The 15,424-nt window shown below is 44.4% G+C and overlaps 1 protein-coding gene across 1 annotated transcript in view; it reads left to right on the plus strand.

Annotated features, from left to right (window-relative positions):
* The window catches only part of LOC137432284 (SH3 and multiple ankyrin repeat domains protein 2), a 910,319-nt gene that overhangs the window by 834,057 nt on the left and 60,838 nt on the right, over positions 1 to 15,424 (plus strand). Inside the window, 1 exon segment of the mRNA XM_078782990.1 lies at positions 14,067 to 14,150. Coding sequence (XP_078639116.1) covers positions 14,067 to 14,150 — 84 coding nt within the window.

Here is a 15,424-nt window from a genome sequence, read left to right on the forward strand (position 1 = left end):
AATGGAATGCTTTACGCTGATCTGAAAAACTGTTTAACTCAAATTGCTTCCTGATTGCCCAAATAGTTGAAGCCCAAATGATGGATTCCTCAAATTGCTTCCTGATTGCCCAAATAGTTAAAGCCCAAATGATGGATTCCTCAAATTGCTTCCTGATTGCCCAAATAGTTGAAGCCCAAATGATGGATTCCTCAAATTGCTTCCTGATTGCCCAAATAGTCGAAGCCCAAATGATGGATTCCTCAAATTGCTTCCTGATTGCCCAAATAGTTGAAGCCCAAATGATGGATTCCTCAAATTGCTTCCTGATTGCCCAAATAGTTGAAACCCAAATGATGGATTCCTCAAATTGCTTCCTGATTGCCCAAATAGTCGAAGCCCAAATGATGGATTCCTCAAATTGCTTCCTGATTGCCCAAATAGTCGAAGCCCAAATGATGGATTCCTCAAATTGCTTCCTGATTGCCCAAATAGTTGAAGCCCAAATGATGGATTCCTCAAATTGCTTCCTGATTGCCCAAATAGTCGAAGCCCAAATGATGGATTCCTCAAATTGCTTCCTCATTGCCCAAATAGTTGAAGCCCAAATGATGGATTCCTCAAATTGCTTCCTGATTGCCCAAATAGTTAAAGCCCAAATGATGGATTCCTCAAATTGCTTCCTGATTGCCCAAATAGTCGAAGCCCAAATGATGGATTCCTCAAATTGCTTCCTGATTGCCCAAATAGTTGAAGCCCAAATGATGGATTCCTCAAATTGCTTCCTGATTGCCCAAATAGTCGAAGCCCAAATGATGGATTCCTCAAATTGCTTCCTGATTGCCCAAATAGTTGAAGCCCAAATGATGGATTCCTCAAATTGCTTCCTGATTGCCCAAATAGTCGAAGCCCAAATGATGGATTCCTCAAATTGCTTCCTGATTGCCCAAATAGTTGAAGCCCAAATGATGGATTCCTCAAATTGCTTCCTGATTGCCCAAATAGTTAAAGCCCAAATGATGGATTCCTCAAATTGCTTCCTGATTGCCCAAATAGTCGAAGCCCAAATGATGGATTCCTCAAATTGCTTCCTGATTGCCCAAATAGTTGAAGCCCAAATGATGGATTCCTCAAATTGCTTCCTGATTGCCCAAATAGTCGAAGCCCAAATGATGGATTCCTCAAATTGCTTCCTGATTGCCCAAATAGTTGAAGCCCAAATGATGGATTCCTCAAATTGCTTCCTGATTGCCCAAATAGTCGAAGCCCAAATGATGGATTCCTCAAATTGCTTCCTGATTGCCCAAATAGTCGAAGCCCAAATGATGGATTCCTCAAATTGCTTCCTGATTGCCCAAATAGTTGAAGCCCAAATGATGGATTCCTCAAATTGCTTCCTGATTGCCCAAATAGTTGAAGCCCAAATGATGGATTCCTCAAATTGCTTCCTGATTGCCCAAATAGTTAAAGCCCAAATGATGGATTCCTCAAATTGCTTCCTGATTGCCCAAATAGTTGAAGCCCAAATAATGGATTCCTCAAATTGCTTCCTGATTGCCCAAATAGTTGAAGCCCAAATGATGGATTCCTCAAATTGCTTCCTGATTGCCCAAATAGTTGAAGCCCAAATGATGGATTCCTCAAATTGCTTCCTGATTGCCCAAATAGTTGAAGCCCAAATGATGGATTCCTCAAATTGCTTCCTGATTGCCCAAATAGTTGAAGCCCAAATGATGGATTCCTCAAATTGCTTCCTGATTGCCCAAATAGTTGAAGCCCAAATGATGGATTCCTCAAATTGCTTCCTGATTGCCCAAATAGTCGAAGCCCAAATGATGGATTCCTCAAATTGCTTCCTGATTGCCCAAATAGTTGAAGCCCAAATGATGGATTCCTCAAATTGCTTCCTGATTGCCCAAATAGTTGAAGCCCAAATGATGGATTCCTCAAATTGCTTCCTGATTGCCCAAATAGTCGAAGCCCAAATGATGGATTCCTCAAATTGCCCAAATAGTTGAAGCCCAAATGATGGATTCCTCAAATTGCTTCCTGATTGCCCAAATAGTTGAAGCCCAAATGATGGATTCCTCAAATTGCTTCCTGATTGCCCAAATAGTTAAAGCCCAAATGATGGATTCCTCAAATTGCTTCCTGATTGCCCAAATAGTTGAAGCCCAAATGATGGATTCCTCAAATTGCTTCCTGATTGCCCAAATAGTTGAAGCCCAAATGATGGATTCCTCAAATTGCTTCCTGATTGCCCAAATAGTTGAAGCCCAAATGATGGATTCCTCAAATTGCTTCCTGATTGCCCAAATAGTTGAAGCCCAAATGATGGATTCCTCAAATTGCTTCCTGATTGCCCAAATAGTTGAAGCCCAAATGATGGATTCCTCAAATTGCTTCCTGATTGCCCAAATAGTTGAAGCCCAAATGATGGATTCCTCAAATTGCTTCCTGATTGCCCAAATAGTCGAAGCCCAAATGATGGATTCCTCAAATTGCTTCCTGATTGCCCAAATAGTTGAAGCCCAAATGATGGATTCCTCAAATTGCTTCCTGATTGCCCAAATAGTTGAAGCCCAAATGATGGATTCCTCAAATTGCTTCCTGATTGCCCAAATAGTTGAAGCCCAAATGATGGATTCCTCAAATTGCTTCCTGATTGCCCAAATAGTCGAAGCCCAAATGATGGATTCCTCAAATTGCTTCCTGATTGCCCAAATAGTTGAAGCCCAAATGATGGATTCCTCAAATTGCTTCCTGATTGCCCAAATAGTTGAAGCCCAAATGATGGATTCCTCAAATTGTTTCCTGATTGCCCAAATAGTTAAAGCCCAAATGATGGATTCCTCAAATTGCTTCCTGATTGCCCAAATAGTTGAAGCCCAAATGATGGATTCCTCAAATTGCTTCCTGATTGCCCAAATAGTTAAAGCCCAAATGATGGATTCCTCAAATTGCTTCCTGATTGCCCAAATAGTCGAAGCCCAAATGATGGATTCCTCAAATTGCTTCCTGATTGCCCAAATAGTCGAAGCCGAAATGATGGATTCCTCAAATTGCTTCCTGATTGCCCAAATAGTTGAAGCCCAAATGATGGATTCCTCAAATTGCTTCCTGATTGCCCAAATAGTTGAAGCCCAAATGATGGATTCCTCAAATTGCTTCCTGATTGCCCAAATAGTCGAAGCCCAAATGATGGATTCCTCAAATTGCTTCCTGAATGCCCAAATAGTTGAAGCCCAAATGATGGATTCCTCAAATTGCTTCCTGATTGCCCAAATAGTCGAAGCCCAAATGATGGATTCCTCAAATTGCTTCCTGATTGCCCAAATAGTTAAAGCCCAAATGATGGATTCCTCAAATTGCTTCCTGATTGCCCAAATAGTTGAAGCCCAAATAATGGATTCCTCAAATTGCTTCCTGATTGCCCAAATAGTTGAAGCCCAAATGATGGATTCCTCAAATTGCTTCCTGATTGCCCAAATAGTCGAAGCCCAAATGATGGATTCCCCTCGTATGTCCCACGTTGGTTTAGTTCTTGTTGCCATGACTTCTCAAACCCTGAATTGTGTTCGGCACACGTACCACTTGAAACTCACTGCTGTGATTGTGTGTATTGAGTGCTATTTTGGGAAGCTGTATTTGTTTTTCCTGTATGAAGTTGCTGTCATCATGTTTACTGCGTTGTGTCCAATCTGTCTTTCGTTCCGAACATTGAATTATCTCCTAAGTTATTCCAGCTGCAGAATAAGGCGTTGCATCTTGATTATGTGCAAAGACAGCTCACGAAGGGCCCAGCTTTTGTTAATATAAATGCAAAATTTCTCTATCTGTGTATTTATTTATTTCATTTATTCATTCATTCATTCATTCACTTCATTATTCTGTTATATAGAGACAAACAGCCACTGAACTTGGGTGAAGTGCCATCACTTCCTGGGGAACTTTGGGTACCAGCAACATCATAAAAAATGCCCCACCTTTCTCACCGCACTCAGTGGGGCATCTCCGAAGGAGGAATTTCCTCCTCCCCATGGATGCCAACCTACGGGGATTGTCCATGCTCTATCCTTTTAAATGCTGAATGTCAAACAGGGAAGTAACATGCACCATTTTAAAGTCTTTGGCCTGACTCGCTGGGGTTTGAACCGCCGACAACCGAGACTCGGAGCTGACGCTCGAATCATTACACGACCAAGTCTGGTCAGTGTTGGGTAAGAATTTGTTAATGGGGATAATAAATATCGCAAGGATGAGGGATGACGTGAAATGTCAACACACCTGCTTGAAGTCCCGGAGAGACCGGTGCGAAGGAATGGATTCTGGGAGGTGGTTCCATATCTGGGAGAAGTGAGGAATGAAAGAGTTGGCGTGTAGTCAGACTGGATTATTGATCGTTCACCTGGTGGGGGTTACTGGAAGAACGCATACATCCTGGAGTTGCTTGAGAGGGCAGAGGGAGCTAAACTAGAGTAGAATTGGTTTAAAAAAAAAAAATAGAGAGGCCACCGACCTGACTGCAATGTGAGAACAACCGAGCTTGTGCTTTACCTTTATCATGGGAGATTCCCATCGCTTTGAGAGTTTTAGATTCCACAGAATCCAGGAGAGACCGATTATGATACTGAAGCTCCAGCCGATAGGAAAGAGCAGGACTCCATTGTTGAGATACAGACAATGCTCTTTTTGTGTATTTATTCTTCTTGTAGTAGTATGGAGGATGTCCTGTCTGCATCTGGCTGTGGAAGCCAGCTTTGCTTTGTGGTCTGCTTAGGGGACATCATGGCTGACGGTGAGGCCTATAAGTTAGAGCGACTCAACCTCTTGCAGTTGCTGACAATGGAAATATACAGGAAGAATCATTTGATGATTACTCCAAAGCTACAGTCCATTCAGAAAGTATTCAGACCCCTTCACTTTTTTAACATTTTGTTATGTTGCAGCCTTATGCTGAAATCGTTTAAATTCATTTTTTCCCTCATCAATCTACACTCAAATCCCCATAATGACAAAGAATGACTGAATGAATGAATGATCGTTTTAAGGCCATTTTCTCCACTAGAGCGGGGGTTAGCCTTGCGGGCCCCATGACAATCATGGTTTCCTGTTTGAAGCAATGTTTTTATGGCCGGATGCCCTTCCTGACGCCAACCCTTGGTCACGCTCTTACGATGCGCAGGGATACGGTGTACCGATTCTAAATCGGGGTACACACCGTGATCATTCATCCCAGCAAGCTGGTACTCAATTTACCGACCTCGGAAGGATGACAGGCTGAGTCAACCCCCCTGGCGTTAATTCAGCGATCGACCGGGATTCGAACCCAGGATCCTAGGATCCCAAGCCGGCACCCTAACCACTAAGCCAACAACAGGATAAACAACACAAAGAGAAAACAGGATTTTAGAAAGTTTTGCAAATTTATTAAAAAGAAAAAACTGAAATATCACATTTACATAAGTATTCAGTCCCTTTGCTATGACACTTGAAATTTAGCTCAGGTGCCTCCCATTTCTCTTGATAAATCTTTGAGATGTTTCTACACCTTGATTGGAGTCCACCTGTGGTAAATTCAATTGATTGGACATGATTTGGAAAGGCACACACCTGTCTATATAAGGTCTCACAGCTGACGATGCATATCAGAGCAAAAACCAAGCCATGAGGTCGAAGGAACTGCCTGCAGAGCTCAGAGACAGGATTATGTCGAGGCACAGATCTGGGGAAGCCAACAACAAAAAAATTCTGCTGCATTGAAGGTTCCCAAGAGCGCAGTGGCCTCCATACTTCTTAAATGGAAGAAGTTTGGAACAACCAGGACTCTTTCTAGAGCTGGCCGCCCGACCAAACTGAGCAATCGGGGGAGAAGGGCCTTGGTAAGAGAGGTGACCAAGAACCCGATGGTCACTCTGGCTGAGCTCCAGAGATCCTGTGTGGAAATGGGAGAAACTTCCAGAAGGACAACCATCACTGCAACACTCAACCGATCTGGGCTTTATGGCGGAGTGGCCAGACGGAAGCCTCTCCTCAGTGAAAGACACATGAAAGCCCGCTTGGAGTTTCAAAAAAGCACCTAAACGACTCTCAGACTGTGAGAAAACAAGATTATGTGGTCTGATGAAACCAAGATTGAACTGTTTGGCCTCAATTCTAAGTGTCATGTCTGGAGGAAACCAGGCACCACTCATCACCTGCCCAATACCATCCCAACGGTGAAGCATGGTGGTGGCAGCATCATGCTGTGGGGGTGTTTTTCAGCAGCAGGGACTGGGGGACTGGTCAGGGTTGAGGGAACACTGAACGGAGCAAAGTACAGAGATATCTTTAATGAAAACCTGAAACAGAGCGCTCAGGACCTCAGACTGGGCCGAAGGTTCACATTCCAACAGGACAATGACCCTAAGCACACAGCCAAGACAACGCAGGAGTGGCTTAGGGACAACTCTGTGAAGGTCCTTGAGTGGCCCAACCAGAGCCCTGACTTGAACCCAATCGAACATCTCTGGAGAGACCTGAAAATGGCTGTCCACCGACGGTCCCCATCCAACCTGACAGAGCTTGAGAGGATCTGCAGAGAAGAATGGCAGAAAATCCCCAAATCCAGTTGTGCAAAGCTTGTCGCGTCATACCCAAGAAGACTCGAGGCTGTAATCGCTGCCAAAGGTGCTTCAACTAAGTACTGAGTTAAGGGTCTGAATACTTATGTAAATGTGATATTTCAGTTTTTTTTTTAATTAAATTTGCAAAACTTTCTAAAATCCTGTTTTCTCTTTGTCATTATGGGGTATTGAGTGTAGATTGATGAGGGAAAAAAATGAATTTAAATGATTTCAGCATAAGGCTGCGACATAACAAAATATGAAAAAAGTGAAGGGGTCTGAATACTTTCTGAATGGACTTTATATGGTGAGTCAGCGCAATCTTTCAGGATTGAAGGACATGTTCCATTTATCATACCAGAGCCTAATCATTTCCAGATCAGGGGAGAGAGACTCAGCTGCTGTCTGTCGAGCAGAGGGATTGGGGGTACCATGCGAGACGACGTCGAGTCGTCTGCAAAAAGGGTTTTGCAGAGCATCGGAGAGGTGTTGATAATTTGCATGAGGGACACGTTTTCCCAAGCAGCCGTTCAAATCCCGAAGCAAATGAATAACTAGATTGAGTACTATTTCGGCTCAAGTATCACTCGAAGCACGCATTCGATACACACTCCGAGTTTAGTTAATCCGAAGCTCAAAAGCTGTGTGTCATTTCCCTACTTGCTCTGATCAGAAAGTTCACAGCCTTGGTGTTTAAATTAGCAGTTGCCCAACATGACCTGCTGTGCAACCACTCCCTGCCTAAGAGCACAAAGACAACTCTGAGCACTGGATTATTTTTCTTTAAAATAGCAACATTTCAAAGTTAAATATTTGAGTTGCATCATGTGACCTGAAGGCTTCCTCAGCCCACATTCAGGCAGTCCAAGAGCACTTGCCTAAGGACCTTTTTACATACCAAATCTTGGCTTGCTGGAAGAGCGAGGTAACAGAGGGCGAAAGGAAATGCCCTGATAGTGGAGGTAGGGAAAAACATGTGGATGGGGTGGGGATGAACTTGCAAGTTGATGCGGAGGGTTAATGATAGGAGAGAATAACACAGGTAGAAGGTCCTGAAGGGTTGGTGTATTCCTAGCTTGAAGCCCTGGACTATAGAGTATGATCAAAGAGGATTGGGAAGGTGGTTCCTCAAACAAATGGAGAGAAACAAAGGAGTGCATGTGAGCGGTGAACCTTGATTTTGGGAGGTGCACAAGTAGGGAAGTTCCCGCAAGAAAGCATGTAGCCTGGAGAGGTCGACGACTATCTGGACGAGCGAGGGATCGCAGGAGAAAGTCCTCATTGCTTGGTCTTCATGGCAGTTGTCACTCAAGCTTTTGGGTCTCACTATCTGCCATGATCTTTCCTGGGAAAACCACATTTCCAAGCTGGCCTCCAAAGCTAGTCGCCGACTGGGCATCCTCCGTCGTGCGAAGTCCTTCCATGGCACACCTGAGCTCCTCACCACATACAAGGCTTTCATCCGCAGCTCAATGGAATACTGCTCTCCCCTCTGGGCCGGTGCTCCTGCCTCACACCTAGCTCGGCTTCACGCTGTTGAAACCAAAGCTTTCAGAATCATTGGAATCTCCCACGATGAATCTAACTCCGAGGGCCTTTCTCTCTCTCTCACCGCTGGCAGGTAGGTGGTCTTTCCGTCTTCTACCGACTCTTCTCCGGCCTTGCTCCCCCAGCTCTCTCTGGGCTCTGTCCCCCAAATATTCCTACAGGTCGCACAAGATCTGCCTGCAACCCTCTTATGGTTAAACTGCCAAAATCAAGACTTTCTGCTCTCCTTCACTCCTTCATTCCTCTTTTCTCCCGCCTCTGGAACAAACTCCCTCACTCTCTTCAATCCCACTCCTCCCTCCAGGTCTTTAAAACGGCTGTTCACCACCATCTCTTATCTTCCCCAATCCAAAACCTTGATCTTCTCTACCCCCGCTAATTTCACCCCAAATCCCCTTTTTTGAGGTGCCGACTTCTTTCCTGGAAGTCCTTGGTGTCCTTGCGTTTTATGCCTATCCTGCCTCCCCCCAGGCCCTCTCCCTCCCACACATCTCCCGATGTCCCTGCTCTCAAATGTTGTGTTTGTGTGCTTCCTCCCCTTCTCTCCCCATCTTGTCGTCCGCTCCCCTTTTTATATACTTTGTTTGCTTGTTTGTTTGATTTGTTTGTTTGATAAATGTTAGCTTTCACGAGCCTCGACTCTTTATACAAAAAAAAAAAATCCTCAATTTTCATCCGATTGACAGCATTTGAATCAGATTTTCATATCAGCGAACTGAATTCAACCACCAACTATTTTTGAGATCAACTTAGGCCAAAAGTTCAACATAGGGCAAAGGTCAACCACGTTTTCTCAAATTTCTAAAATCCTCAATTTTCATCTGATTGACTTGAAATTTGAATGGGATTTTCATATCAGCTAACTGAATTCAACCACCAACTGTTTTTGAGATCAGCATAGGCCAAAAGGTCAACATAAGCCGAATTTCCAAAATTGTCAATTTTCATCAGATTAACTTAAACTTTGAAGACGATTTGCATATCAGGTCACTGAATTCAACCACCAACTATTTTTGAGATCAACATCGGCCAAAAGGTCAACATCGGCCAAAGGTCAACCACGTTTTTCAAATTTCTAAAATCCTCGATTTTCATCCGATTCACTTGAAATTTGAATGGGATTTACATATCAGCTCACTGAATTCAACCAACAACTATTTTTGAGATCAACTTAGGCAAAAAGGTCAACATAGACCAAAGGTCAACAACTATTTCAAATTTCTAAAATCCTCAATTTTCATCCGATTGACTTGGAATTTGAATGGGATTATCATGTCAGCCAACTGAATTCAACCACCAACTATTTTTGAGATCATCATGGGCCAAAAGGTCAACATTGGCCAAAGGTCAATCACTTTTTTCGAATTTCTAAAATCCCCAATTTTCATCCGATTGACTTGAAATGTGAATAGTATTTACATATCGGTGAACTGAATTCAACCACCAACTATTTTTGAGATCAGCGTAGGCCAATATGTCAACATAGGCCAAATTTCTAAAATTGTCAATTTTCATCCGATTAACTTAAACTTTGAAGACGATTTGCATGTCAGTTCACCGAATTCTACCACAAATTATTTTTGAGGTTGAAAGGATGCTCTACTGAGTGCCATTCTACTTTGTTCTGTTTTGCCAAGTGTCACTCTTTGAGTGATTTTTCATCTGTCTGTCTGTTTGTTTGTCTGTGAACAAGATATCCAAAAGTTGTGGACGGATTCGGACGAAATTTGGCTGAGAGGTAGCGTATGTGGCAAGGACAAAATAATTCGATTTTGGTGAAGATCTTGATTCGGATCCGGCTAGTATAATTTTTAAGTGATTCTTCACCATTCGGAGATCGGCCAAAACCGATATATAGCAGGATATTTTAAATAGTTGTGGACAGATTCGGACGAAACCTGGTGGAGAGGTTGGGTGTGTGATGAGGAGGAATTGTTTCAATTTTGGTGAAGATCTGGATTCGGATCCAGGTAGTAGAATTTTTAAGTGATTCTTCACCATTCGGAGATCGGCCAAAACCGATATATAGCAGGATATTTTAAATAGTTGTGGACAGATTCGGACGAAACCTGGTGGAGAGGTTAGGTGTGTGATGAGGAATTGTTTCAATTTTGGTGAAGATCTGGATTCGGATCCAGGTAGTAGAATTTTTAAAGTGATTCTTCACCATTTGGAGATGGGGCTAAACCGATATTTAGCGGGATATCTCAAAAATTGTGGACGGATTTGGACGAAACTCGGTGGACATGTTGGGTGTGTGACGAGGACGAATCGATTCGATATTGGTGAAGATCTGAATATGGATTCGGATTCGAGAATTATTTAATTTCTAAGTGATTCTTTACCATTGAGAGATTGGGCGAAAAGCGATAATATATCATGATATTTAAAAAGGTTATGGACGGGTTTTGACTAAACTCGGTGGACGAGTTGGTTAAGTGATAAGAACAGACCGATTAGATTTTGGTTCAGGTCTGAATCCAGATCCAGCCTATCATTGGGATACAAAACAAACTGTTTGGCCTGGTGGAGGTGTGCGCTCTACCAATTGCCTTTCTAGTTTATCACTGTATTTGTCCTCCTATCACTGGACTTTGCCAGATTATCAGCCCTTCCCTCGAAAAGGTGCAAACGTGTTTGGTTTGTTTTTCTTCTTCTTTTTTTTCAGCTGACACTGGGGCACATTAATAACCTTGTACCTGAATAGCTTGAAGGAGGACATCTGGTTGCAGTCAAATGGAAGGATCGTAGATTTGAGCATCTTCCTTGTGGTTGTGCAAGTAAAGCTCGTGCGCTCAACCGGCTTCCCATGTTGAGCGGAATATTGCTAGAAACCGTCCTGTCGCTCGAGTTCAACAGACAAACAAGCACCACCTGGTTTTTTCCATTGCTCACAGCGAAGGCCTGGAGTCTCTCACAAAATGTTTTCCACGATGTGACAAATGAACCATTGTCACTGCTTTGCTACCTCCAATGCCCTCCGTTTCCCCAATTGCTTTTTTGGCAGGCGTATGAGCAAGTGCCCTTGAAAAAGAGATCATCTTATCTCGAACAGTGGTGTGCTTCCTAAACTCCACTGTCTTGCTGCAACCACGTGTGGAATGCCACTATTCTGAGAGTGCGGATGCTTGGTAATGTGCTACAGGGTGGAATGCCTTCAGCACACGGTTCTGATAATGGTATGAAAAACAAAGATATAGGATTTTAAAAGTTTTGTTTTGTTCCAGAATTTTTAAGAGGTCAACTATTTATTACATACACAAATATGTCAACGTTCAGCCCCATCCCCTGCTCCCTCCTCTTCCTCACCCTCACCACCGTGTGTGTGTGTGTGTGTGTGTGTGTGTGTGTGTGTGTGTGTGTGTGTGTGTGTGTGTGTGTGTGTGTGTGTGTGTGTGTGTGTGTGTGTGTGTGTGTGTGTTCGTTCAGCCCAATCCCCTTCCCTCCTCACACCTTTTCATCATAATAAATACATGACCCCTAAGAGGTCACACATACTTGATTTGCATGCTGGTCATGGAGGGAGAGGAGGCAGTCCACAAATTGCACACGAGTACTGTACGAACTGGCTCATCGGTTTGACTCGCTCATACAGACCTTATCTATCTTGAATACTAAGGATTTGAAAGCACTGTCCTTCCCATGCAACGTGTTCCTCGCTGCAGCACACTGTGGAAGGGGCACACCCTGGGTGTGTCCGTGTGGCTTATTTGGGGTAGTGCCAGAAAAACCGGTTTGATGAGCTGGGGCGAGAAGAAGGGTCGTTTTGGTATACGATTGTTTGTCTCCACTTCTTTTGATGTTTTTGTGCAAATGTTGGATAATTTGCCCTCCAAAATGAACAGATTGTTTCCACTTAGACACTTTGTCACCCAGAAAGCAGCCAGGCCATGACCTTCAAAGCGAAGGGCCATTCCAAAGTTGAACAGAGGTTGTGTTCCCTCCCTCACCCCACTCCCTCCTTCCTCTTTGCCAACTTTTCCACCTTCTCATTTAACCTGGAGGTTTCGCTTGATTAAAGCCATGTGTAAGACACCGACATGGAATTTATAGTTATGGCTGGTGTTTTATCTGTGTTAGAAACAATCCATTTGGCCATCCTTCAATCTCTCGGATAATCTTGCTCTCTTTCATGTTTTTGCTCCACGTCGAGGGCAAAGAGCATTCCTTGCAGATATGTTGCGTGTAATGCCTTTTTGGTCTCACAAATGATTGTGAGCGGTAGATGCAGGCTGGTATGCTTACCTGCCATTAGGAACCCAATGTGGTCCAGCTCTACTACCTGGAACGCACCGTCGTACTTGCATGCCTTTGTTGCTTCGTAAAATAATGGATCAGAGGATCCTTCCTCCCCTCCTCTCCCACTCAAACACACAGCCACTGACATTTTTAAAGGGTGAGAACCTTTCGTGACGCCAGCTGCTGAGCGTTACTGCCTGCACCTTTCGTGATGCCAACTGCTGAGCGTTACTGCCTGCACCTTTCTGGCGGTGGCAATATAAACAGGCCCGGTGAGGGAATAGCTGAGCTTCTTGCATAACCGCCCTCAAATCACAACCCCCACTCTGGAAGTGCCTCGGAGCATAACTGACTGGGCCGCTTGCCTCGCCCTGACTTGCCACACGAGCATTTCCAGAATCCTCAGGCACACTTTGCCATTACACCGCTTCCGCGAACCGAACAAGGTGAGGTGTCGCCACTCTGCTTGTAACGCTGTGGATTTATTCCTCATCCGATGTAGAACCGATTGTTTTGAACAATTCATTTTGAGTCTGGAACTGGGAGGAAGGATGGGAGAGGGATCCATGTTTGGGAGTAAATATATTCAGCGATTAAATCTTATTGAGCCATTCCATTCCAATGAATGGCTTCCCCTTTCTCTACCCCATAGATAGATTCAAGAACATTTGTTTTTAAGATGTATATTGCACTATTATTTGTGAAAAGAGTTTAGTGGGTATGTGCTTGCGATTATCTTGGTGATAAGTTTTCTTAAGACGAGGTTTCCAGTGTATCTCTGTCAAGCGTATCGAGTTCAATCCTCGGTCTGTCTTGATCCGTTGTGCTGATATTGAATACCGAGACGAGCATGCGATTAGACACACACAGTAACTATAATATCGTGGATGTTGCCATACTGTCTGACCAGCCTGACGCGTTGCTCAAGTGAACTGTGTAATCCTCCTCTCAAATGGCGCCTCCTCCGCCCAAACGCCCTCCCTCTCCACCCTTCCTATTACTGCTCGCATCTCCCTTGCGCTTTCCGCATGCCTTGCGTCCTCGTCACTCTGCAAACGTGCGTCGCTGTCGTGCTGCACCGACTGCCTCATAACTGTGGAGAGAGGAATGCGGCCTCGCGCAATTGGAATCACCCAAGTCGTTGAGATTGTTGCTTCCGTTGATTCCACGAGGCACGGATCGTGACGACACGGAGGCACTTCCTAACATGAGAGGCGCGTTCTGGAGATAAGCAGAAAACTTCAGTGGGACTTCTACTTCGCTCGAGCCATCAAAGTGCTGATTTTTTTTTTTTGGAGGATTTCACATTTATTTATTTTCCTTGTTGGAATTTTTTTTTGTCTGATCCATCAGCACTCGAGTCTTGAGCGATGATTCCTCCATTATTAATGGCAACGTCTGAAGCAGAGCCGCACGCAGGACGTTTTGCTAGAGCTGCTAGTTGTTGCTCTTAGTGTGGGATAAATTGGTGCGTTTAAACCAAAACCCACGTACAACTGTGTGATTAATTAGATGTGTCGGAAATGAAGAAGTTTAACTCTTCGACAAATCTGAGCAGAGCGCCTGTGATTGCAACCTCTCCGGGCTACGATGACATGCTCGTATTGGATCAGCAACGTCGCTTCACCGTATCTGCAGCTTACAGGAAAATCCGCATCCGCAAACCTCCGCCTGCTAACTCTCTCTTCCCTGCAGTGCCACCGCCACCACCCAAGCGAGCTCCCAGCACCGCGCTCTCTCAGCGTTCCAAGTCTATGACTGCCGAGCTGGAGGAACTTGGTAAGGTGCCGTTTCGGATCCGGTGTCCCTCCTTCCATCCCACTTCCCACAACGCATGTCTGCACCATCCCCCCCCCCATTTAATTTACTGTTGTTCCTGTTGTTCATTTTGTGCTTGTTCCTCACTCATCCCCCTTTCCAATGTTCTGCCTTGTGTTTTGCCAGCTTTCGCCATACCCGTTTCTTTTATTGTCACAAAAGGCATTTTTGCTCCAAGTTATTTTCGATGCTCGGATTTTTTCCTTCGGCGATTGCTTATTATCAATGTGTGGGGTCTTCTCGTTAATCCCAGGTAAACTAAATTCTCTTGGGGGTGATTTATCAGTCCGGTGCCTGTTACCAATCTACCGATGCTGCAACCTAATGATTCACCTAACTGGTTACCATGGTTGCATCAAGTGTTTTTTTTTTTGCAAGTTGCTCCATGTGGTTTTCTCATTGACGTTCCTCTCCTGCCTCAACAACCATTCCCATTTGCCTGCAGTGCTCCGATCCCCTCTATTTCTGCTCGTCTCTGTGTCATTATTTGCTGTATGAGCCATCTTGCATGCCTTCCCCACTCCGAGCACCTGTCACATGTTTTTGTTTCTGGGTACCAACAGCTACCTATATGGGCACCTTTTGGACTCTGAGCACATTATCAACGTGTTGTGATTGTTTTTGTTTTGTTTTTGTTTAAATTGCTTTCCTTTATTTCGGTTCATAATTCGATCACTGCTTGGACTCTCTCTCTCTCTCTCTCTCTCTCTCTCTCTGTCTCTGTCTCTCTCTCTCTCTCTCTCTCTCTCTCTCTCTCTCTCTCTCTCTCTCTCTCCTCTCTCACTCTCTCACTCTCTCACTCTCTCACTCTCACTCTCACTCTCTCTCTCTACTCTCTCTACTCTCTTACTCTCTCTCTCTCCCTCTCTCTCTCTCTCTCTCTCCCTTACTCTCTCTCTCTCTCTCATCTCTCCTCTACTCTCTCTCTCTCTCTCTCTCTCTCTCTCCTCTCTCTCTCTCTCTCTCTCCCTCTCTCTCTCTCTCCCTTCTCTCTCTCCTCTCTCTCTCTCCTCTCTCTCCTCTCCACTCTCTCTCTCACTCTCACTCTGACTCTGAATCTCTCTGACTCTCTGACTCTCTCTCTCTCTCTCTCTCTCTCTCTCTCTCTCTCTCTCTCTCTCTCTCTCTCTCTCTCTCTCAAAAAGTCCTCCCTTGCTTGGTTCGTGTTGCGTCATGTGGTGATGTCTGTGCTAATCAGCCCGGGCATGTGAAACCCTGAAGTTTTCTTGCTAACT

The sequence above is a fragment of the Myxine glutinosa genome, chromosome 8 (genome assembly GCF_964187855.1).
Source record: "Myxine glutinosa chromosome 8, kmMyxGlut1.1, whole genome shotgun sequence".
Lineage (NCBI taxonomy): Eukaryota > Metazoa > Chordata > Myxini > Myxiniformes > Myxinidae > Myxine > Myxine glutinosa.